Here is a 26,153-nt window from a genome sequence, read left to right on the forward strand (position 1 = left end):
TCAACATAGTAAAAACTGTAGGATGCAGGCAACAGCATGATCAGAGGAAAAGTTATAGCAATAACGTGCCTGTTAGAAGAGATAAAAGGTCTCAAATAAATGAGTTCAATTATACCTTAAGAAACTAGAAAACTAGAAACTAGAAAACAATTATACCTTAAGAAACTAGAAAACAAACATGCCTGGGTGGCTCATAAGGTTAAGTGTCTGCCTTTGGCTAAGGTCATGATCTCCAGGTCCTGGGACGGAGCCCTAAATTGGGCTCCTGCCTGGCTCAGCAGGAATTCTGCTTCTCCCTCTCCCTCTACCCCCGGCTTGTGTGCTCTCTCTGTCTCTCTCTCAAATGAATAAATAAAATCTTAAAAAAAAAAATAAGGAAATAAACAAACAAACTAGAAAACAGGGGCACTGAGTGGCTCAGTCAGTTAAGCATCTACCTTCAGTTCAGGTCATGATCCCAGGATCCTGGGATGGAGTCCTGCATCAGGATTCCTGCTCGGCAGGGAATCTGCTTCTCTCTCTTTCTCTACCCCTCTCTCCTCTCCTCATGCTCGCTCTCTCTCTCTCTCTCAAATAAATAAAATCTTAAAAAAAAAAAAAAAAGAAACTAGAAAACAAAGAACAAATTAAATTCAAAATAAGAGTTACAGAAGTCAAACATACCGAAAACAGAAAAACAACAGAGAAAACCAGTAAAACCAAAAACGAGTTCTTTGAGAACATCAGTCAAATGATAAGCCTCTAGCCATATTGGAAAAAAAAAAAAAAAGAAACAATTCATTGATAATATCAGGAATGAGGTAGGGACTATAACTAAAGATTCTACAAATACTGTGCCAGGTAGACTCTAAGATAGCCCTCAGTGATCTCTGGTATTCATACCCCCTACATAAACCATTCCCCCAGAGTGTGAGCTGGCCTAGTAATTTGCTTCTAACCAAAATAGTATGGCAAAAGTGTATGATGTCATTTCTGTGATTAGGATCCATAATATTGTGCCTTCAATCTGGCTAAGCAGACCTCCTTACTTGCTGGCTTTGATGAAGTAAGCTGCCACAATGGAAAGGCCTGGCTAGCAAGATAATGAAGAATGCATTTTCCTGCCAATAGCTACAGGGAACTGTGGCCTTCAGTTCAACAAATAAAGGAACTGAATCCTGAGAAACAAATATGAATTTGGAAGCAGATTGTTCTCCAAAGGTCTTACAGATGGAACTCTGGTTCTGACCAGTATCTTGCTTAAAACCTTGTAAGAGACCCTGAAGCAGAGGACCAAACTAAGCTATGCCCAATCCTCATGAATAGAAACTGAGAGACAATATATGTGTATTATTTTCAGACAGACACTAAATTTGCGGTACTTTGTTGATTATTTCAAAAGATAATTAACACAAATATTTAAAAGATAACAAATGCTACAAACTTTATGCCAATAAACTCAACTTAGATGAAATGGACAAATGGACATATTTCTTAAAATATACGAACTAGGGGCACCTGGGTGGCTCAGTGAATTAAAGCCTCTGCCTTCAGCTCAGGTCATGATCTCAGGGTCCTGGGCATGGAGTCCCACATTGGGCTCTCTGCTCAGCGGGGAGCCTGCTTCCCCCCAATCCCCGTCTGCCTCTCTGCCTACTTGTGAGCTCTATCAAATAAATAAATAAAATCTTAAAAATATGTATATGAACTAATAAAGCTCACTCAAGAAGTAACTTGAGTAGTCCTTTATCTATTCACAAAATTGAAACTGTAATTAAAAATCATCCCCAGAAAAAACTCCAGGTTCACGTATCTTAACTGATAAATTCTACCAAACATTTAAAGAGGAAATAATACCAATTCTACACATCTTCCTCAAGAAGTTAAAGAATAATACCTCTCAACACATTCTTCATTAGCATGACACCAAATTCTGACACAGTACCAGAAAAAAAATCCTACAGATCAGTATTACTCAAATATAAAAATTCTTAACATCTTAACAATAATTCAGTAATACATAAAAAGGACAGTATATAATAACCCAGTGCCATTTATCTCAGGAATGCAAAGTTGGTTTAAAATTTAAAATAGTGATCAATTCCTAGAGTAACACACTAAAAAATCTTATGACCATTTCAATAAATGTGGAAAAAACATTTCATAAAATCCAAATCCATTTTTGATAAATACTCTCAAAAAATTAGGTATAGAAGGGATTGACCTCAGACTAATAAATAACATCAAGGAAACTTATAACATCATGCTTAATGGTGAAATACTGTTTTCCCAACTTCAAGGACAAGGTAAAGCTAACCATTCTTATCACTACTATTCAATACTGTAGAAGATATCATAAGCAACTCAATAAGAAGAGAAAAAATCCTGATTGGAAAAGAAAAAGTTACTCTCATTCACAGATGACATACTATCCAAATAGAAAACCTTCCAGCATGTACAAAAGAGCTACCACAACTAGTGAGTTTAGCAAGGTGCAGGATACAAGATCCATATACAAAAATGTATTGTAGTCACATTTACATAAGACATGAACACCCAGAAACTGAAATAAAAAATTTATACTAGAATCAAAAATTATGAAAGAGGTAAACTAAGTTGAAGATATACAAGATCTGATCAGTAAAACTACAAAACATTACTAAAAGAAATTAAAGAACTGAATAGAGATATACCACATTCATGGATTAGAAAACTCCACATTGTTATCAATTCCCCTTAAAATGATCTATAAATTCAACACAATCCCAACCAAAACCTCAGAATTATAGAAACAGGGGACACCTTAGTGGCTCAGTTGGTTAAACCTCTAAACTCAGCTCACTTCAAGATCTTGAGGTCTTGGGATGAGCCCCACATCAGGCTCTGTGCTCACCAGGGAGTCTGCTTGTCCCTTTCTCTCTGCTCCTCCCACTCTCCTGCCCCTGCTCATGCTCTCTTTCTCAAATAAATAAATGTTTAAAAACTGATATGCGGGTTTAAAATTTTTCAAATTATATGCAAAGCCCCTAGAATTTGCAGAACAATTTTGAAACATAATAACAATGTTGGAGAACTTACACTGCCTGAAATGAAGATTATTTTATTATTAATTTGTTTTTTAAAGATTTATTCATTCACTTGGTTGGGGGGCAGAGAGAGAAGGAGGGAAAATCCCAAGCAGGAACCCTCCTCCCAACTGCCAAGTATGGAGTCTGACATTGTACTTGATCCCACCATCCCAAGGATTATGACCTGAGCCAAAACCAAGAGTCAGTTGCCCAACTGATTGAGCCAACTAGGCACCCCTGAAGATTTATTTTAAAGGTACAGTAATCAAGATGCTATGGTATTGGTGTAAAGACTTTGAAAAATCAGTAGAACAAAAGAGAGTTCAGAAATTGACCCTCACATACATGGTCAATTGATTTTTAGCAGAGAAAACAAGAGAATTCAACGGGGAAGATAATCTAATTCAACAAATGATGGTAACAAAACTGGAGAGCTTTATTTTAAAAAAAAAAATCAAATTTAACCCTTAATTTACACCTTTTACAAAAATGAACTCACAATGGATCACACATCTAAATTAATGATTAAATGTATATCATCTAATGTACTATTTCTTGAGACTATTACTAGCAATCAAACTCAATTCATAAGTAATGCAGAAGGATTCCATGGTGGGGAAAAAACTGTGATAAGTGTATTCTATTCCTTTCTTAAGGAATTATAATTTACAATACTTTATTAAAAACAGATAAATCCAACAAATTAGTCTAATTTTGTTTAACTCATTACATAAATATATTGGACTATGAGCTCTCTATTTACACGTTACTTATTAATATCTTATTAAGCACAGTTTGAAAAACCATGATCTTGATGAAAATTTTTGTTTTACATGTTATGAACTAATGTCCAGCATAAGTAACATTTGATCAAACTCACTTGTCTAAAGGGAGAAGTCTCCGGGTTTGAGTCCTTTGTTCTTTGTATTATAAAACAGACTACCGTTTTTGACTGATATGCCCTAGAGGTTTCATAACCAAACTCTGCTTCAATTTCTGTGCTTCTACTCTCCCTGGGTCATCATTATCATAATTTTTATCACCATATAGTATAATAAACTGTTTTTCCCATGAGAATGAACACTCGTTTGCCCAGACAGTATGGACTCATCATTTTGTTTTGTTTACCTATTCCAGAGACCAGAAAATTATGGAATCTCAGTAAGTGCTGCATGAATGAAAGAACTGAGCAAAAAAAGCATTCCATGTGAACAGCCTACAAAGAGTACAAGCCCAAGAGAAGACTGCAGAACTCCAAATTGTGATGAAAGATTCTGAGTAAAAAGTGATCTAAGAGAGTAAGGTAAAGTTAATGGGAAATCAAGAATAATATTTAAAGAGCAAGAACTCAGAAAACTATAAACTCAATAAGATGTAATGGTATCACCAATACAGAGCAGATAATTGCCTACAGGACAGATGATACTTTCTTGCTAACTACTAAGTAACTTCTTATATTAAACACCAAGAAAAAGATCTGCTCCATGCAAAAAGTAGCACATTATAATATAAAACCACATGAAAGTAATTATTCCATTTGACAGCACAAAGGTTTAAGTATCAGCTCAATGCATTGAAAAACACTCCAAGCTTGTTATCTGCAAAATAAAAATGTTAGAATATATGACAAAAGTACATCACAAAAGGAATTAAAATTAATCTCTCATGCTAAGCCTTTGACATACACAAGCTCATTTAGGTCTCATAACTACCTTGTGGGGTAGAAACCCCTTCAAACAAATTTGAGGAACTGAAGTTTATACATCCTATTGTAAGAACGTAGATTACCAAGAATCTATATTCATAAAAATCCGGGCTGCCCAATTTTTTCCCAATAATCTCTAAATCCCAAAATCTATAAAGCAATAAACTTTTCCAATAGTTTCAATTTTGTGAACAATTCACTTTTCTTGACCTACAGAACTTCTTGTTGGTCATTTAAAAACTGCAGATGGTCCCTCATCTTGTTCAGTACATACTCCAGGAATAGTGACCTAAGGAGCCTCTCAGACTTGTATAATTCCTATGAAGCTTTGTATCAAAATGGATCTGTAATTTTTCATGACACTGAATGTAAGAGGAGGAACACTTACAGACTACTTAATAAATTCCAGATATTGTGCTTTCTAAAACTTCTTGTGTTAATTCTCACACACTCATTACAAGATAAATCTCTTTGCCAATGAGAAATCTGAGGCTCAGAATTAAGCATCTTATCTTTTCCAAGGTCAGATAGTGGTGAACCAGGAAGGAAACTCAACTAATTGACTCTAGGACTTATATTTATTAAGTATAAAATGTAAATAATATTTTTCTAAGAAATAATGACAGTACCATCATCTTAAAACTTGCAGAATATCTGTCTTTAAAGTCCTGAACAGGAGGAATAACAACCGTTTCCGGGTTTCTTGTATACTTTGGCAAGTTATATGGTAGAAGGGAAGACTAACTTAAGAGTCCTACTGCCTGGCTACTAGTCTTGGATGTTTAATATCTGTTAAGTTATTCACCTTCTCTGAACCTCAATTTCCTCACTTCTAAAATGGACAGGATTTTTAAAATGGCTTCTTGGTAGCTGCTGTGAAGCTTACAATAGGGAACATGTGAAAGGTTTTAAATGATATTGTAACAAATGATAGTTATGATTACTGCTTTTAACAAAAAATAGGCTAAGTGGACCTAGAAAGGTATCCAGCCCAAATCTACCTTCCATTCTGTTCTTATGGATAAGAAATATGTGAATCTATAGAAAATAAAAAAAGCTGCCAGAAATAAGACCTCAACAAATTACAAAAAGGGACATAGGAGATATTTAAAGAGTAGTAAGTTTTGACTTTCATCTGTTAATTTAAAGATTAAATAGGGAGGGAAAAATGAAACAAGACATAACCAGAGAGGAACAAACAGGGTTGCTGGAGGGGAGGGGAGTGGGAAGGATGGGGTGGCTGGGTGATGGGCACTGGGGAGGGTATATGCTATCGTGAGTGCTGTGAATTGTGTAAGACTGATGAATCACAGACCTGTACTCCTGAAACAAATAATACATTATACGTTAATTGAAAGAAAATTTTAGACTAAATAATGATAAGATTTTAAAGTAAGAACTATAAAGATCAGTCCTGATAAAGATGCTCTATGACAGGCATGCAAAGTTAGGTAAAACAGTGAGGTGACAAACCGACATAAAGCCTGGTTCCAAAAGCTTTGTGACAGTATCTGATCGCATACTATCCCTGGAAGAACAGGTAAATGAAAAAAATAGGTCTGCCTAGATCTTAAAACGGAAAAGTAGACAACCTGATAGCTGTGTGATTTCTTTCATTTTAAATATATGATAGCAAGAGATTTAAAGGAGCTTACATCATCCTAACCCAATATTTTCCTTATCTAAGAACTAAGATTACAAGTTCTAGGCAGGTGTTGTTTTGAAGAGAAAGAGTAACACACATTTTCCCTCATGGGTTTATTTAAACCTAACTTTAAAATGCACCCTTTTCTCATCCATAGTTTTTCTTCACATTCAGAACATTCAGAAGGAGCAGTTACATAACAAAACAGAGATTAATGGGAACATAGATGCAATATATAGAAAACACTTACTTTAATTCTCTGTCCCTCCTGTCTTGCTTTGCTATTTAACTGCTTCATCTCGTGTTTTGTACCTGAGATCAAGAGGCATAAAATACTATTTCAAAATTTGTGTGTCCCTTCTAATTATTGCATTTGAACTTGTAGTAGCTATAAAACCTACACCATTTCCCCTTTGAAAATAAAAACAATAGCAAACAATAAACAACTAGAGAAAATATCTACTCTAAAGAAGAGAAAGTAGCACTAAACTTTATTACCCATCAATGCTACCAATGGAGGACAATGAGTAAAAATTTATTTTTTTATTCACACAACTAGATTTTCCTATTTATAAGGGAAACTATTATAACCAATTTGGTAGTTGCATCACACAACTGCAGCTACCTTGTCAAAACCTGAATAAAACACGGGAGTTTAATTCAGGAGTTGTCATTCTGTGGGAAGAGTGAATATATACAATTTTATATCTTCCTCAGTTGCCAATGTGCCAGTTTTGTGGTTTTTTTTTTTTTCCTTTGAGACACCACTCCTCTTTCCATTATTTTGTGGTCTTGATCCTATCATCCTAATCTGTCTCATTTCATCGCAAGTAGGCCTATGTAGTAGTATTTTACCAGATCATCCTATTTCTTGTCACTCTTTTACTTTGGATCCATCCCGCATTCCACAATATATTGATCTTCACAAAATCCTTTATGTCATTCCCTCCCTAAAATTTATTTTTAAGTGGCTCTCTAACTCGCCAAAGGATAGACTATGTTTCTTGAACAGGGTTACCTGCCTTATCACATTATTTGCGTATATAGCAAGATCATTTACCCTTTACTGAATTTCGTGATTTTGAGGGCTCTGTACTTGTGGTCTCATCATTCCACACTTCCAAAAGCTGTCTTCCTTTTAATCTTATTCATACAAATACTGTTTGTCCTACAATGATCTACTCAAACACTTCCTCTTCACTCTCCCAATCACCAAAAGTAATCTCTTTATCTCCTATAACCAATGAAATTAATTTGATAATTAACTATTTGTTGCCAAACAATTATAGCTTCTTCACTGCTGCCTTAAGAGTTAAAGTTTTATAATTTATTTAATTCTTTAGGCAAAAATGACTTGTATTTCTAACCATTACTTCCTGAACTCTAAGATATACTTTATTCTCTTTTAATGATGGAGAAATTGAGTGCCTCTATAAATCTCATCATCTTAAAACCGGGGCACCAAAGTAAGCTCATGTTCCTTAAAAAGCAGAATGACAACATTAACATCCTTATTTACAAAGGTAGCTCTCAGACCACTGTGCTATACTGGGAGAAGGAAATTACAGGTTCTCTCTATCCCTAGATATTCAAGGCCTCTATGGTCAAATGTAAATGAAATACTCATCAGTCTCTCCAGTATACTCTGGCCAGTATAACCAGTATAACCCTTCTTAGGGTCAGAAGAACCTCTGTGTATTATGTATAAATAGCACACAGATGAGGCTCTATTATCTCATCTCCAACTTGCTATCCACCCAACTATAGAATGGCTGTTTGCAAGCTCAGCCACATGAATGAAAAGATACTGAATGCCTGCTAAGAAGGGAGAGAATGCTAGGCAGAATTAAAGGTCACTTTAGCTACATCAGGCAGAAATGGTCTAGGAGCAGCTAGAGAGGTATTATTTAACTCATTCACAATACCTTATAGACTCAGTTTAGTTTCCATAGAATCTGAAAGCCAGGTGTCCATTCTAGTTGAATTTTTACTTATTTTTGTTTCCCTTATCCAAAGGAAGTACCCAATCTATGGCTTTGAGTACGAATCTTAGAAGGCTAGAGCAACTCCTGAATCTCTGTACTCTCATATTTATTTTCTACGTGACTTGGGTCTATCGGGCTGCCATCCATGCATATGCCTGATAAACAGCCAAAGAAATGACCACTGCTGGTGCTTTTTAAATAAGATGAACACTCACCCTGCTACCACACTGTAACAGGTAGCAGAAAGTCAGAGTATATATTAAAACAAAAGACCTCAAAACATACCTACTATTTATTTCTTGATTAAAAGTCTGAAATTATTTTGTGCTGAGTCATAGACAGCCATCAAACCTAGTTTTTTAAAGCCAACTCATCACCACATAACTGGTTTCCCCTTCTCCACTAATAGGCTTGAGTCTGGAACTTTGCTAAGGTAGTTACTATTAGTACCCACCTCCCTTCAATCAATGAAAAAAGGAAAAGGAAAAAAAAATTTGAGGCAAAGAGAAAAAATTTGCCTACAGTCATATAGCTAGGAAATAGTGCCAGAAATAGAACCCAGTATTTTGATTTGATTTCAATGTTCAAGCTCTTAAATCCTATGCTTGTCTGCCTCATGATATACTATGCAGGCTAGCAAACTTTTTTTTTTTTTTAAATCATATCATGTCCCATGTCCTCTTCTGAAATATCAAACACAGATCCTCTTTTTTCTTCAGCTTTCTCTTCTCCTTTTCCATTCCTTCTGTATATGGCAAAAACTTTAAGACACTTCTTCTTTGGCTTGGGAAATACTAAGGTAAGGGTGTTAAAAAGTAACTGTATAGAATGTGGAATATCTGAGTTCTAGATCAAAGTCTGTCATTAACTAGATAAATTGTCTAGCCAAATCTTATGTGTATTTTGTATCAACACCACCTATTTCAACCTAGCCAAATTTCAAATTCTCTTAGTTTTCACATCTATACAATTAAAGGACTGACATAGAGAGCTAGCACATTTTCTAGTTTTGAAATTCTATGATACTGCAAAATGGGGAGGAAAGGAAGAACAACATGGACATGACTGTTTCAATATGCAAACCGTATTTTATACAGAGAAGGGGAAACCGTGGTAGAAATTTCGCCACTGAAAATATAAGCAGTCAAACTCATGTAACTGAATGTTGCTTCTTTCCCTCAAAATAACTACAACAGATTATAACCTGAAAAATGCTCACAATTAAAATGCCAACCTCTGGTCACTGCTAGTCACTGCTGATGCCTATAAATATAAATATAATTTCTATTAGTGGTACTGATCTCTCTTACTTTTTAAAGGGAGGAATGAAAAATTCTGTATCTTAGGGAAAGAATGTCAGTGGGAAGACTTCTCCCATTTCCTGTGAGCCCTGCCATAACACTAGAATGCAAACCCCAGTGGTACTTCAGTACTTTGAGCTTGGCCTAGGTTGGATTGCAGAGCTGAGAGGGCAGGAAAACCAAGATGTCATGGCCCCTTGAAATTTCCATGAACTAAAATGATCACACAACATTTCAGAAATGGAATTTGTACATCAGGAAGTACAACCAAGAAAAAGAAAAATGAAGTACTCATTATTTGGAGAGAATAATAATAATGATGATAATAATAGTAATAGCAGCTTTCATTTATTGTATTAATAAATGAAATACTTCATAGCTATTATTACATTTCATCTTTACTCAAACCCAACAAAGTATGTGTAAAATTATGATAATTTTAGAGATGAGAAATCTGAGCCACAAAGAGGTTGAGTAACTTGTCCAAAGTCACAAAGTGCAATTCTCCAGAGGTGGTGATCTTAAATAAAATGTTTCACTAAGTAGTATCATTAATCAGGACAGTAATTTGTTAAGCATAGGAGAAAGGAAGCCTATTACCATTAATACCACCACCACTGACTTCAAACTTTGAGCTTCATCATAAATCAACTTTGATTCTTCTCCATCTCCAGACACAATTAATTTAGTAAATCTAACAATTCTTCCCAAATTTGATTATATTCAGCAAACATGTATAGAACATCCATTATGTAAAAAGCCTTGTATTAGAGTAAAATTTTATATCTAAGTTTATCACAGGACTTCTGCTTTCCTAAGAAAGAAATAGATAGTTGACAGGGTAAGGAAATAGATTTTATCTATGCCTTTCACAAATCTAAAGGGAAGTATATTCGGCCACAACAGAATCAGCAAATACTTCTTACTCATTACACTTAGAAAGTAGCACATCTGCAAATGTATTCCTTCATTTAAATTTGGTTGATTGTTACAAATAGATCTAGTTAATAAATTCTGATATACATAAGATTAAAGCCAACACTTACACACCACTATGTAGCAGACACTGATCTAAGCACTTTACATAGACTTATCTCATTTAAAAATAGATTTACATGCATTTAAAACTCATGACAACCTTATAAAGTAGTTATTACCCCCATTTTACAGATGAGTGAACTGAGGTACAGCGGATTTAGGTAACTTGTCCACAATCATACAGGTAGTAAGTGGCAGAGATTGGATTCATACCCAGGCATTCTGGCTCCAGAGTCTATGCTCTTGACCACTGCCTTCTAAAGGGGAGGGGGGAAAAGTCTGGAACTGGAATTAAGCACTAATGTGATGGTAAATAACAAAAATCATGGTATTCTCTGCCCTTTATGCCTGGTGCAATGTCAAATATAGAAAACACTTGTTTGCAGGAAAAGATAAAAACTAAGGGAAAGAAGGAACTATACCTCTTGCTCACATCTAAACTATTTGAGATCTTAACTGCTCTATTCAATCTCCGGTGCTTTAACCTCAAACACGACTTTTCACATATTTCTGAAAATAAGTGTTATTCACACCATGATGGTGCTTTTTCTGTTCATTTGTGTGTGTTGTTCTGCAAAGGCAGGCAGTAGGTCAACAGTGCAGAAACCAGGTCTTTAACAAAGGTAGAGAGATTTGAGGTACATGACACAAATGCTCTTACTTCCTTATGAGTGTCTCAAACTTGGTTGTCTCATCTCCACATTTTGTTAAGAATGCTAAGCATGTCTACCATTTCTTCTGTAACCACTATTAGGTACAGCATTTGTTTCTGTGTCTGCCTATCAAAAATTCTTTCTTGATTCATGTGCTATGGATAGTTCTGATAACCAGACCTCAACAAATCACCTGCATACTGTAAGGCTACTTAACTTGTGAATTTGGGAAAAATAGGGCAGACTGGACTGACTTTTCCTGCTTCTGAGAGAATACATATAAGACTAATTACATTGATGAGAAGTTGTGGCCTCTTAACCAGAGAACTCTGGTAGACCTCATTTACATATCAAGGTTATTAGAGCAGAATGCTATCTTTGTTAGATTTAAATATATTTTTTGATTTTATTTATTTGAAAGACAGAGATCACAAGTAGGCAGAGAGGCAGGCAGAGGGAGAGGAAGGGAAGCAGGCTCCCCGCTGAGCAGAGAACTCAATGTGGGGTTCGATCCCAGTACCCTTGGATCATGACCCGAGCCAAAGACAGAGGCTTTAACCCACTGAGCCACCCAGGCGCCCCTCTTTGTTAGATTTAAAGCCAGTTCCAATTAGGCAAAAAGTGTACAAAGCAAAAATTCCCTTTAAAAAGTTGTTAAACAGATATTAAGTTCAACCTAAATGATTTGGTGTAACCAATCTTATACAGTAAAATGCAGGGCTGAAATACATTAATAGAGCAGTATTTAATAGAGTTCATGTGCCAAATAATACAGTAACACAAAAAATGATTCTTTTTCCCCCTTACAGTTTTAGTATGGGGGTGGGGATACAGGGAGGGAGGGAGAACAGCAACTCAGTTGAATCCAACGAAACTAAAATCATATACTTTATAACCCCACCAAAGTACTCATTCTGCAGGTTTACATACTTTTTATTGTGGCCTATTAAGTATTTTCAAACTTTACAAAAAGTAAAATAAAAAAATCTTCTATCAGGAATGTAAAACTAAATTATTTTTTAAATGATGCAACTTGCTGTGATGGAAATTTATTATTTATACTGGTAAAGTCTAAATAAATGTCACTAATATAATTTCTACAAAATTATCTGCAATTTCATTAAAGTTTACATTGACTTGTTAATAATTTTACAATGCATCAAATTTCATTTATAGCTAATATCGGTATTTACTCCTGAATTTAAAAAACTGAAGATAATATGATACTCAGTAGAATAAATACTTTGGTAAACCGAGATTCTTATTAACAAAATTATATCCACCTATACTTATGATTGTGGAAAAAAAAGGTCAACTTAAAAGATGACATTTAACAATTAAACTCAGAAAATTGATAACATTCCTATAAAGGAGTGCTGAGGGCAGCTTCAAAGATAACCATAAATGTCTTTCCCTGGTGAGAAGAGTTCAGGGAATTTAACTGATTGAAATTATAAATGAAACATAACTTCTTAACTAGATAACTAAACCATTTTAGTTCAAAATCATGACCAGGACAGAAGCAAAGTGAGTGGAAGAGTAGATTTCAATGAGAATAAAAATAAATGGTAGCATTAAATCACCACTCTATCTGATATCTCAGTAGACTGGTAAGAAGAAAAAGGAAAAAAAAAATAATATATATATATATATATATATTTTGTATGGTAGACTGGGAATAGCTAAAGATTAATCTGGGTTTTTAAAGAGAAAACTAGTTTACTATTAAATCAATTTACAATGTATAAAATACACACTCAAAAAATTAAGAGTAAAAAATAGCATTTCATATTCATCTATCTATCAAATAGCAAAACAGAAAAGGAAGATTTGCTTTAAAGTCCATCTCTAGAGGTAAACTTAATTTCACAGTCATGAAATATGTAAATGTTTGGATATACTATTATGTTCCCTTTTCCTAGAATCCTATTTAGCACTCAAGTAAGAAAAGAAACTGAAGTCTGAAAGGAAACATAAGATACAAAGGCACCATTTAATGTATTTTAAGAAATAATGTTATCACACATTAACTCAAGACTTTGAAAGAAAATAATCCAATATTAATAAACAGTATTCTGTTCTCCACTATATAAATAAAATTCATACTTAGCAATTAAAACAGGAAACCTACCTTTCCTATTCACATATTATTTAAAGCATCAAAAACTTTTAAAGGAAGGAAATTTGGACATCAACCAGTTCAACTATCCCCAAGATAAAATAAGGTGTCCGAGATTTCACCACAGAGTTGACAGTAAACCCAAGTCTTATGGTGTCCGAGACAGTGCTCTTTACACTACAACCCAGCTTTCTCAGCACTGAGTCCCAAAAGGAAAACACTAAAAACCATGTTTAATTGTCTCTCTATGTATCTTTTTGGATTCTACATGACTATTTTGTTTCTTCCCAAAGTATTTAAAATAAATTAAACATAGGCTACAGCCAAAGAGAGTAACAAACCACATGTTTTAACTTAGCGCTTTTTTAATACAAAGCAGCATAATCCATATGGACACTAAGAACTCCAATCACATACTGTTTCCTTCCATTTATGCCAATTTGCTCCCAGTATTAAGTATCCATAAATTTTATGCTTCTCCATCTTCTACTGGTTAATTCTAAGAGAAGTAAATAATTCACTGTTCATGCAAAGCATAACATTTTTGAAAAATTATCCCTTAACCTCACCAATTTACTGTGGATTCTGGGAACAGAGTTTAATTTTACTGATAATTCTTTGGTCTAATTTTTAATATTTCAGTCTTATTATTTTAAACTTTTGGGGGATTTATTGTTTGTTTATTGATTTAAAAAAAAAAAAGTTCCAACCTTTTGACCTTTTCAAGCATAAACCACTAGCTTAGTCCTATTTTCTCTTAACTGCCAACCAAGAAATGTCATCTGTTATGTCTGTTTTGATATGCTTCCAAGAGACAGGGCTATAGAGTCCCTGGTATAAATGGCTGATGACTACTACTGGAACAAGAACAACAGAGGAAAGACTAGAAACTGGTATTTGGAAAGTCAGTGCCATCTCTCTAAAGGTAATACATGAAGAAAACAATACAGAAAGAAAAATGACTATATATGGTAAGAATACTTAGTGAGGCATTCCAAATTCTTGCAACTTTAGTAAAGAGTACTGCAGGTAATCCAGGTATAGAAATAACACCAAGAACATTTCCTTCATTATAAGAAATAAAATAAACTCCCAAAGTATGACAATAAATTAAAATATAAAAAAAAATAAATCTACCACAAGGGTACTGCATATTCTATGGTATTCCCATGTAAATATGTTAATATTTATTTCTCTTAAGAAACAGAGCTCATATATGAAAAGTCTTACTTATTCTGCCAAATTACTTTATAGTTTTAATCAAGGATTGGTGAATGAACTTACTCTAGATGAGTCATAAGACGGGCTTGGTTGACCACTTGTTCCCCAAGATGTTGTACCTCCTCGTTCATCCATACCTAAGGAGAGAACAAAGTGAAAGATATAAATCCAAAAGGCTATGATGGATTTGTTTTCATACAGTATGGCAGAGAGTACAAGTCAGCAAGGAGTATTTGCATTTGTATGGAATTCACTGTGTACCAACCAATTCTTGTCTCAGAAACCTGAAGAAAATAAGCTACCTCAGAAAGTCTTCATCACTGCTCCATACAACTCCCTTTGAACAATGCAGACTTTCAGAACCGAAACATCTTTGGAGGCTTCAAAATAGGGCATATCTAGGTCTCCACATTTCTGTCACATCCACTGCTACTTCTAAAAGTAGATAAAACCCCCAACTTTCTATAGTTTAGTGCTGTCTACATGAAAATATGAAGAATTTAGTTCTTATGGATAAGGCTTAGAAAATGAAGCAAGTGGGGGAGCCTGGGTGGTTCAGTTGGTTAGGCGGCTGACTCTTGATTTTGGATCAGGTCATAATCTCAGGGTTGTGAGATCAAGCCCCACACTGGGCTCTGCACTGGGTACGGAGGCTACTTAAGATTCTCTCCCCATTGCCCTCTGCCCCTCTCCCTCTCTATAAAAAAAAAAAAAAAAGAATGAAGCAATTTGGACAACTGTTAATAAGTTAATAAAATTTTAATTTTATTAAGTTAATAAAATTAAGTCAAGTTAATAAAATTAGTTTCTAATACGACATTGACTAGATATTCTTAACTGAAGGTATCAAATTAAATCAAACTATACCAAATCATAACAAATCAATGTTATTTACATTAAAACTAATAAAAATGTAGTGACAACCCATCCTAGTAAAATCTCCTCTAAAATCTGATTTTAAATGAGTAGATCTACTGTCTCTCTCTCTTTTTTTAAAGATTTTATTTATTTATTTAACAGAGAGAGACACAGCGAGAGAGGGAACGCAAGCAGGGAGAGTGGGTGAGGGGGGAGCAGGCTTCCTGTTGAGCAGGGAGCCTGATGTGGGGCTCTCCATCCCAGGGCCCTGGGATCATGACCTGAGCCTAAGGCAGATGCTTAATGACTGAGCCACCCACGAGCTCCAAGTAGATCTACTCTTATGAAAATTGCAAAGGATAACTCAAAGTGAAAAAGGATTAACAAAAAATCAATTTATTGTGTTCCTTAATGTACCTTCTGAAGCTTTGGCTCCATTATTTTCACCTTCCAGCCAGTCCCTAGAAAAAGTTGAAAGAGCTAGAGACCTCTCAATCTAGGTATCTCTCCCTTTGCTGTTTTGAGGACCAGTCCTTTTCATCCTTGACCCCAAGCAGTGTATGCTTTCCCAACCCTTTCCAAGTTTTCTACAAACACGAACAGCTGACTTTTCTTCATGCTTTCATAAGAAAACTCAAGATGTTACAAAGACAACATTCTACTAAGTTTAGAACCTCCTTTTCTTTAAAAAAAAAAAAAATTCGTTGACATCCTCTGTGATTTAGATGAGAATGTGGTCTGTAGTGAGTTAAATACCACAAATTCTCCAGTAACTAGCCATGATTCTCACTCTTTCAAAGGGACAGAACTGCCAACTGAAGGGATAGGTGACAAACAGGAAAAGAGGACTCAGTTTCCAAAGTAGAATTTACTAATCACTAAATCAGCTAGTAGGACCTTAATTTATTCTTTTTATGAACCTGTACTTTCTGTATTAAGTGATTAATGTATATTTTTAAAAGTTTTTAAAAACACTATAGTAAAAAGATGGGTGCCTACTACAGAAAACACTCTAGGCATAATTTCAAGTGAACCAGAAGCTTTGAAAACACAGAGAGATGATAAACAAAACTACACAGTGTTTTGTTCATGCCTGGATAATTCTTACTAAAATTCTAGATTTAGGAAAGATTCTTCTACAAGTTTGGGAAATATCACAAAAAATATACTTTGTTACCATCTCTCCAGTATCACTAATTACTTTGGGCTATATTCCAAGCATTTTCTTTGTAAGCAACACTGTAGAATAGCAGTCAGAATTCCTATGAGACCCACTCCAAGAAAAGGCTACTTACTAACACACAAAATCTTGTAATAAAAAACTATTTATGAAACTGCAAATAATCTTCTGAAAATTTAATTTTTTAAATCATACTTCCCATTTGCAACTGTTTTTCTATATAGGTAAAGTTTTTTTATACTACATAGCCAAAGTAAAATACAAACTTAAATTGACTACTGAAGGCAGGGTCTCAAATATTTGTACACCCCTATTCTATTACATTATTTAAAATAGCCAAAAGGTATAAGCAACTCAAGTATCCACTGACAGATGAATGGATAAATAAAATGTGACATTACATAAACTGCAGTATTATTCAGCCTTAAAAATGAAGGAAATTCTAGTGCCTGGGTGGCTTAGATGGTTAAGCGACTGCCTTAGGCTCAGATCATGATCCTGGAGTGCCAGGATTGAGTCCCTAATCAGGCTCCCTGCTCAGCAGGGAGTCTGCTTCTCCCTCTGACCTTCCCCCCTTTCATGCTCTCTCCCTCGAATAAATAAAAAAGTCTTTTAAAAAAATGAAGGAAATTCTTACACACAGTACACCTGGATGCACCTGAAGACATTTATGTTAAGTAAAATAAACCACCACAAAAAGAACAAATACTGTACAATTCCATTTATATCAAGTGCCTAGAGTAGTCAAATCCATGGAGAAAAAAAAGAATGGTGGGGCTGGGAGGGGGAAGGTAATCATACTTTCAGTGAAAGTTCAGAACACAGAATAGAAACTTATAGCCTAATGAAAATAATCAGACCATAATTTGTTTTATGACTCTGAATGGTCTTATATCAAATGAGAAATAAATATGAGGTCTATGTGTTATTAACCTACACCCGTAAAAGAAAATACAAAAAAAGATGAGTGCTTGCTACAGAAAACATCACAGACAAGATTTTAAAAAGAGATATGAAATTCTGTGAAAACACATACACAATTTTCATCAAGTGACACTAATTACTCCCACAGTGTAAAAGAAGAGCAAAGATTTAATGAAATTAAAAGAGATGATAATTAAGCCAACAGCTAAGGAGTGTGACATATCAGTGATACTGGACATGGCAGGGGGATTCAAAGGATGCTAAAGACTAACAAGGATTTGGCGTGGTTTGAAACTCAGAGCTCTATAGTTTTATTGTTAACATATCCAGTCTCTGAGAAGGTCGTGGCTGGCACTGACAAAGTCAAGAGTCATCTTTCAGCATCAATGACTCCTTTCTGCATTGAAGACAATGGCTGTACAAACAGAAATATGACAGGAATAATAAACTTTCCAAAGCTTCAGCCATAAGACCAAGGTAAGCAGAAAAAAAGAAATCATACACAGAAAATAATACAGAACTGTACAAACTGACCAAAATTTATACAAATTGATAAAAATCTAAAGAACTATTTATCAATAGGAAAACAGAATACAGTTGCAATACAGTGATTAGGGAGAAAACATTCCTATTAAGATACATCTGTACCATCCCTGCCATGTATTTTCTATCTTCCCATTTCTAGTCTATGAATTCCAATGTCAACAATTTTTAGAAAAGCTAGTTCCTCGATTAATAGATTAAACTAGTAAATGTAAGAGAAAGCTTAACAATCACTGAATGGTAAAAAATACTTTGAGTTTTAACTTTCTAATAAGTTATTCTATTTCTAGTCAACAAGATTAAAAGGGTTAATCAATAATTTAATATAGAGATTTAAATAACCTTTTGCTTTTTCAGTATTTTATAATTTTATATACAGATTCTCTTACATACCAGCTTTTTTTATATAGAATCAATTAAATACAGTCTAATATATATTTTGATTCCACAGGCCCAGTTTCAATAGGTATACATACTATTTTTAATATTTTCCAGTAAAGAACATTAAATTTTTTACATAAAAAACACAATGGTCTATAAATTTAAGGTAACAATTCGCTACCTTCTCATTTAATAGGAAAAGTAACTAAAACCAAATCATAAGTCACTACATACACAGGCAGTTCCTGAAGAGGCTAGGTAGGACTCTGGAGAAGGAATAAGAGGTAAAAATTGAGTTTCTGAGGTGTCAGAGAGCAAAATTCTTGGAGAAGCAAGCAAACTTTCTGGTAAAGTTTAACATACAGCAGTATCCTCTTTTCTATGAAGAACTCAGATATTAGTCTCTCTGCTTCCTCTCTGTTGCTACCGTCTTTAGTTTTTGATTAGAAGTATTCTCTTGAGTTGATCATAAAACTGCTTCACAACTTCTATCCGACCTCTTCTTTTATTCTCCTAGTACAGAGTCCTATAAACCTCGAGGTTTTTATCCATTAGCAAAAACTGGAAACGGACTTTGGTGGGGGAGGGGAATGACTTTTCTATACTCTAAACATCTGGGGTTTTTTCCTCCCACGTGGGCCCAAAACAGTACAGAGTTCGTGTACACAAAGTACTACTCATGGTTTGATAAGACTCAGGGGGGACGCCTGGGTGGCTCAGTTGGTTGGACGACTGCCTTCCGCTCAGGGCGTGATCCTGGAGTCCCGGGATCGAGTCCCACATCAGGCTCCCAGCTCCATGGGGAGTCTGCTTCGCTCTCTGACCTTCTCCTCGCTCATGCTCTCTCTCACTGTCTCTCTCTCTCTCAAATAAATAAAAAAAAAAAAAAAAAAAAAAAATCTTGAAGACTCAGGGAAGATCTGCCAGGAGGTAAAAGGAGTGAATAAGGAGAAAAGCTGCTGACCAGTTCCATCTTTTCCTACTTGCCACTGTCACCAATGACTGCCACCTGATGCTGAGACCAGAGTAAAGTGACAAACAGCTCTGGAACTGGGAAAATATTTCAGATAGTAGTGGGGAGTCTATTGGGCACAGAAAGAATGAAAGGAAGAAGGCGGACAATACAAAGAATGGAGTGAAGAGTGGTTAGGATATCCCTGCAGTAAAAGCTGATAAGAAAAACAAGACACTACAACCACTCTGCTTGGTATCTACCCTTATGAAAAAGGGACATACATAAAGTTGGAAGGAAGAGCACAGGGAATCTCTCTCTCTCTCTCTCTCTCTCTCTGTCACACACACACACACACACACACACACACACGCACCCCTTTAGGAGCACTGAATTCAAGTTTTTTTATCCTAGCAAGTAAAATGTACTTTACAAATATCAAATCCCAACACTGTTATAAATAAGGGAGGGGCGCCTGGGTGGCTCAGTGGGTTAAGCCTCTGCCTTCGGCTCGGGTCATGATCTCAGGGTCCTGGGATCGAGCCCCGCATCAGGCTCTCTGCTCAGCGGGGAGCCTGCTTCCCTCTCTCTCTCTGCCTACCTGTGATCTCTCTCTGTCTATCAAATAAATAAAAATCTTAAAAAAAAAATAAATAAAATAAATAAATAAGGGAAAGACAATATACTTGGCAGGACTGCCATCTGCTATAACGTGATTCAATAAATAATTTGATGAAAGAAATTGGACTGGAGATGGCTATGCTAGATAACCAAAGCTATCCATGTGTCTCTTCAACAATTTCTTTACTCAATTTTATTTGTGGAGTAATGGTATTTGTTTAGTTAACACTCCAAGGCTACAATCAATTTTAAGTTAATATACAAATAAATCCCAACACCATTTTTATTGTATGATTTTACAGACTTATAAAATAAATCTACTAATGTGTTTTTCCAGAAATTCATTGTGAAGTAGGGTCAATTAGAATATAATAGCAAATCTGGGGCACCTGGGTGGCTCAGTGGGTTAAGCCTCTGCCTTCGGCTCAGGTCATGATCTCAGGGTCCTGGGATCGAGCCCCGCATCAGGCTCCCTGTTTGGTGGGGAGCCTGCTTCCCCCGCTTTCTCTCTGCCTGCTGTTCTGTCTACTTGTGATCTCTCTCTCTATTCAATAAATAAAATTTAAAAATCTTAAAAAAAAAAAAGAATGTAATAGCAAACCTTTTGCTGTTACGCTAAATATTAATGAAAACAAATAAAACAGAAAAGCTATGATAATCTTAAAATCCTAAGGAGATTTAAGAGAAGACATGGTTCCTCATATGAGGTATATAATAGTGATTACAGAGGTTTTTTTTAAACATAAAAATTGAGGGGTGCCTGGGTGGCTCAGTGGGTTAAGCCTCTCCCTTCAGCTCAGGTCATGGATCTGAGGGTCCTGGAATTGAGACTGGCAATCGGGCTCTCTGCTCGGCGGGGAGCCTGCTTCCCTTCCTCTCTCTCTCTCTGCCTACTTGTGATCTCTGTCAAGTAAATAAATAAAAATCTTTAATTAAAAAATAAAAATAAAAATTGAGATACTGTGCAATAACAGTCAAAACAATCAATTCTTTTTAAAAGTATGTAAGAAAATGAGAACAGTAAGAAGAGTAAAAGGAATCACAGGTCACCTTTTAAAATTCAACCACAATTTCTATTTGATATTACTAAGAACAAAATATAACGTAGGAATATTCTAGTGCCAAAATATACTAATAAACACATAGCTAATAACATAGCAAAATAACTGTGTTTACAAGTTATTTTCAAAATTAGTCATTTTCTTGGAATTAGCCATGTTATTAGCTATAGCACTCTATATAAATACCATGTAAAGATACATTTGAAAGGATATTTCAGTAATTGAAACAGAGCAGAGGATCCAAAGAAAATGGCAAGTCTGCCTTTTACCAAAAAAAAAAAAAAAAAAAAAAAAAAAGATAATGCCTGATTGCGAGAGATTGAAACTAAATTCCAGAGTGCAAGCAGGTATGTTCTACCACACTGGGAACTATCTGGTGACCTGGTATCTTGTTTCCTTTGCTATCTGGAAGTAGAGTATTCCTACGAAATGTCCTATGAAAAGACTTTTGTAATTTGAAATGGCAAAAAGCAAAGAAGCAATTACCATTGGTAAAAGCAAAAATCCTGTTCTGCTTTCAGTTACCAAAAACAGGTACAAATGTAGGTTTTTGGTAAAAGCAAAGTGGCATAAAATGAAGTTTTGGAGAGCAGGGGACACCTGTACTCCTCTCTCCAATATAAATGCTGAAGCCCTGTATCCAAAGAACACTGTCAGTTGTTTTACCTCATAGAGGCGCTAAAGACAGTCAACTCTTTTTAAAAACAGGCTTGACTGTCTCAGACTCTAATGAGTCTCAGCAAAAAAAATCTCTCATTTGTTAATGCATTCCCCTTCTTCTAGCCCTTCTAGTCTGTATTCTTTACATACCAACTAGAATGACCTTTTAGAAACAATCATGTCCATCTTATGCTCAAAATCTACCATAGGATTCCCATCTCACTCAGAACTAAATAGGTCTACAATGTTTTACAGGTTCTGCCTGCCACCTCTCTAACTTTATCTCCTACTACTCCTTCTCTTGGATGAATCTATTTCAACAATATGGCCCCCTGCTTTTGCTCAAATACACCAAACAGGTCCCCTTTCTGGGGCCTTTCCACTTGCTCTTTCCTCTTCATAAAATGCTCCCCACCCAGATATATTGAATGGTCTTTCCCTTAATTTCCTTTAGGTTTCTGTTGAAATGTCATCTTACAGTGGAGGTGTTTATTATCTGCCCTTTTTCCAACAGATTGAAAAATCCATGAGAATACAGATGTGATCTATTTTGTTCACTGTTAAGTATTTGTTACCTAGAAAAGTGAATGACACAAATAGGTACTAATAAATATGCATGGAAAAATGAATGTATAAAATGGAAATAAGATCAGTTTAATAAAGGTGAGGCTGAAACTGGTTCCCTATTTGTTAGCTTATCATTCCTTTTTAAAATAATAATCAAAACCAATTTTCTAAATAACCATACTTTTTTTGAAATTCTGTGAGGAGCGGTGAGAGGTGAGACTGCAAAGGACTCTATAAGCTAGACAATTACTCCCAAACAGCAAAAATTATTAACTTTTAAAGAAACTTAAATCCTGACTAGGCTTGGTAGCTAAACCAACACTGACCTCATATACCATTAATGGTGAAATGACCTGAACGCATGTTCTAAGACAAACAACTTTGTATTCATTATAGTACACTCTATACTACAGTACTAGAAAAGGAATTTTAAATAATTTAATATGTTCCAAAAAGATTCATATACTCAGCATGATGCTGGGATATTTACAAATGTAATTTTAATTTACAATTAGAAACGTCATTAATCTCTTGATTCACACCCTTCTTTTTTGTATTTCCTTAACCAGTCACTCTTCACATTAATTTCTACCTCATCAGTATTTCAACCAACTATCCACTTGTTCTCTTCATGTATATACAGTGCCGTGGTTCAGGTATTGTGTATTGCTTGTTCGTCTTTTATGTTTCCATTTCAATCCACAGTTAACATTGACCGCCCACTTATCTTGCCATAAACACAAGCTGAATCACATCCATTCATTCCATAAATGTGATCCTTTGCTGCTTTAGGAATAACATTCACACTCCTGAGTATGGCATTCTTCAAGGTGGCCTTGATCTACCCTTTCAGCTTCAGTACGTATTATATCCCTTCAAAAACTCAATGCCCCCAATCTCATCAGGGTATTAATCACTTCCCAAACATACCAAATTCATATTCTACTGTTCCCTTCCCCAGGAGATCCCCTTCATCTAACCCCTAACCTAATAAAATTTCTAATTTTGATTCAGCCGAAGATCAAATGCCTCCTCCTCTGAGCAGTGTTCTCCATTAAGTAAGTCTAAATTAATTGCACTTCTTGAGAAGTTTATATGTACTTACTCTGCCTTAAACACTGTTAGCTGTTTTCATTTATGTTCTAACAATAAAACTTATTGATAGGGAGCATACCTTGTTCATATCTATGTTGTTTTGGTACTTAGGAGAAGTATATTCTGCTTTCAAATGTTTACTGAATGACTAAGCACATAAAAAATTAAGGCATTTGTGTAACTGTCGTAAGAATTCAGTAGCTATGGATGGATTAAAAAGAAGATACCCTGGGACACCTGGGTGGCTCAGTGGGTTAAAGCCTCTGCCTTCGGCTCAGGTCATGATCTCAGGGTCCTGGAATGGAGCCCCACATTGGGCTCTCTGCTTGGCGGGGAGCCTGCTTTCCTTCCTCTCTATCTGCCTATTTGTGATCTCTGTCTGTCAAATTAATAAATAAATAATCTTTAAATCAAACATAAATAAATAAATAAATAAAAAGAAGACACCCAAAATAAAAAAGTTATGTCTAGCAGTCTAAGTAGATGAAGAATTAGTAAAATAATACTTATTTTTTAAACAAAGTATTATTTTTGAAAGCAGATGGCAAATATGTTGGAGGAAACCTCTCAAGTGACCTAGTAGGCGCAGCTTCCAAAACAATCTAGTAAGCTCCCACAGATAGCTTCTATAAATTCTGGGAAAAATACAAACGTAAAACAACTACTTAGAGGCTCTGGGGAGTGAAAAAGTTAACAGGCTTATTTAGATGATAACATAAATGTGGAAGAAATGACTAGAATGAGTGACTTTATCTTTTTAACAGTTTTTAAGGATCAAAATAGGTGATCTTCCTGTTCTCAAAGCTTTTATCCTGTACATAAGCAGTAGCCACAGCATGCAGAACAAAAGTTCCAATAAATGTCTTTCTAGCTTGAAGAGGCAGAACAGCCATAGTCATCACAAAGTAATGACAGAATCCCAGTAAGAGATGTAGAAAAGAGGAGTCCCAAACTTTGGTATATCTCTACGCCAGTCTTGGCAGAGCCCTGAAGCACATATTCACCAGGCAAGACAAGGCAATATGCAGCTGAGACTAAAAAAATCAAGTTGAGATTTGAACAGGTGCCAAGCTCAGGCAACAAAGAGTTTGTACTTTAAGTCTAAATCCAATTAATGGCTCACTAGAACAAAGAAATCCAAACTCTTTTGAGGAACATGAAAGAAAACAAAATTTCCATACAAATAACATTCACAGATACCCATAATACAATCCCAAATTCCTTGATAATGAAATGTGACCCAATCTCAAAGGAAAAGATAATCAAGCGAGGCCAATCTCAGATGGCCCAGACATTGAGATTTTTCAGACAAGGACATTAAGGCAGTTACTATAACTATGCTTAATGAGGTAAAGGACATATGCTCATAATACAAGAAAAGATTAAAAATCTAACAGATAAAGAAAACAAAAGACATGATGTAAGCCTTAGAAATAAAAATTAAAATATCTAAAATCTTAAAAACAACAACAACAACAACAACAACAAAAAACCAAAAAACTTCCAGGATGAGTTAAAGGGAGGAATGGTGATGACAGAGGAGTGAGTATAAATATGATGACTGCTCAACAGAAATAATTCAATTTGATAAAAAGAGAAAAATATTAATAGAAAAATAAAAAGGCCCTTAGAAAACTAAGGGAAGATGTTAAAAAGTCTAACATAGGCATAGTGACAGAACAGAGAATATGAAAAAAAATGTTGAAGAAATAATGGCCAAAAATTCCACAAATGTGGTAAGAGACATAAACTTACCAATTATAGGCACTCAGTGAGCTTAAATAGGATAAATGTGAAAAGCCCCACACCTAGACAAATAACAAACTTCTAACGAAAAATACACAGAAAATGTTGAAAGTGGTAAAAGAGACATATTACAAACAGAGAAACTGCAATTCAAATTACTATAGAGTTATCTCCAGAAACTATGGATGTCAATACATATGGAAACATATCTTTAAGGTAAGGGGAGTAGAGAAGAACTCAGGTGGCTCAGTTGTTTAAGCGTTTGATTTGGCTCAGGTCATGATCCTGGGGTCCTGGGATGAAGCCCCAAATCAGACTCCCTGCTCAGCTGGGAGTCTGTTTCTCCCTCTGCCCCTCACCCACTTGTGTTTTCTCTCTTTCTCTTTCTCTCAGATAAATAAAATCTTAAAAAAAAACAAAATTAAAAAAAGATAAAGGGGAGTGTGGGGAGTATCAGCCAAAATACAAATATCCCTCAAGAATGGAGATGAAATCCATTTTCAAAAAAAAAGAAAAGAAACTGCAGTACAATAAATACTAAAAGAAGTTTTTCGAGTTGAAGCAAATGTTATGAGAGAGAAACTTGGAAACTGAGGAAGGAAAGAAGAGCACCAGAAATAGTAAATATAAAAAACTGTATTTTCCTTTCAACTTTGTTAAAACATTTATATAAAAAATTACAGGCATACTGTTGTGCTTCACAGATACTGTATTTATACTGTATTTATTACAAACTGAAGGTCTGTGCCAACCCTACACTGAACAAGTCTATCTGTACCATTTTTCCAACACCATTTGCTCACTTCATGTTTCTATGTCATATTTTGGTAATTCTTGCACTATGTCAAACT

The 26,153-nt window shown here is 35.2% G+C and overlaps 1 protein-coding gene across 5 annotated transcripts in view; it reads right to left on the reverse strand.

Moving 5' to 3' along the window:
- Nucleotides 1-26,153, reverse strand: part of TCF12 (transcription factor 12) — a 389,433-nt gene that overhangs the window by 214,044 nt on the left and 149,236 nt on the right. For 4 of the 5 annotated variants that reach the window (XM_044231896.1, XM_044231897.1, XM_044231898.1 and 1 more), the window contains one exon: nt 14,778-14,851. In XM_044231896.1, coding sequence (XP_044087831.1) covers nt 14,778-14,851 — 74 coding nt within the window. Of the gene's footprint in view, nt 1-6,647; nt 6,710-14,777; nt 14,852-26,153 lie in introns of those variants that run through there. The other variant, XM_044231900.1, reaches the window with a different exon arrangement.

Source organism: Neovison vison, chromosome 13 (genome assembly GCF_020171115.1).
Source record: "Neovison vison isolate M4711 chromosome 13, ASM_NN_V1, whole genome shotgun sequence".
Lineage (NCBI taxonomy): Eukaryota > Metazoa > Chordata > Mammalia > Carnivora > Mustelidae > Neogale > Neogale vison.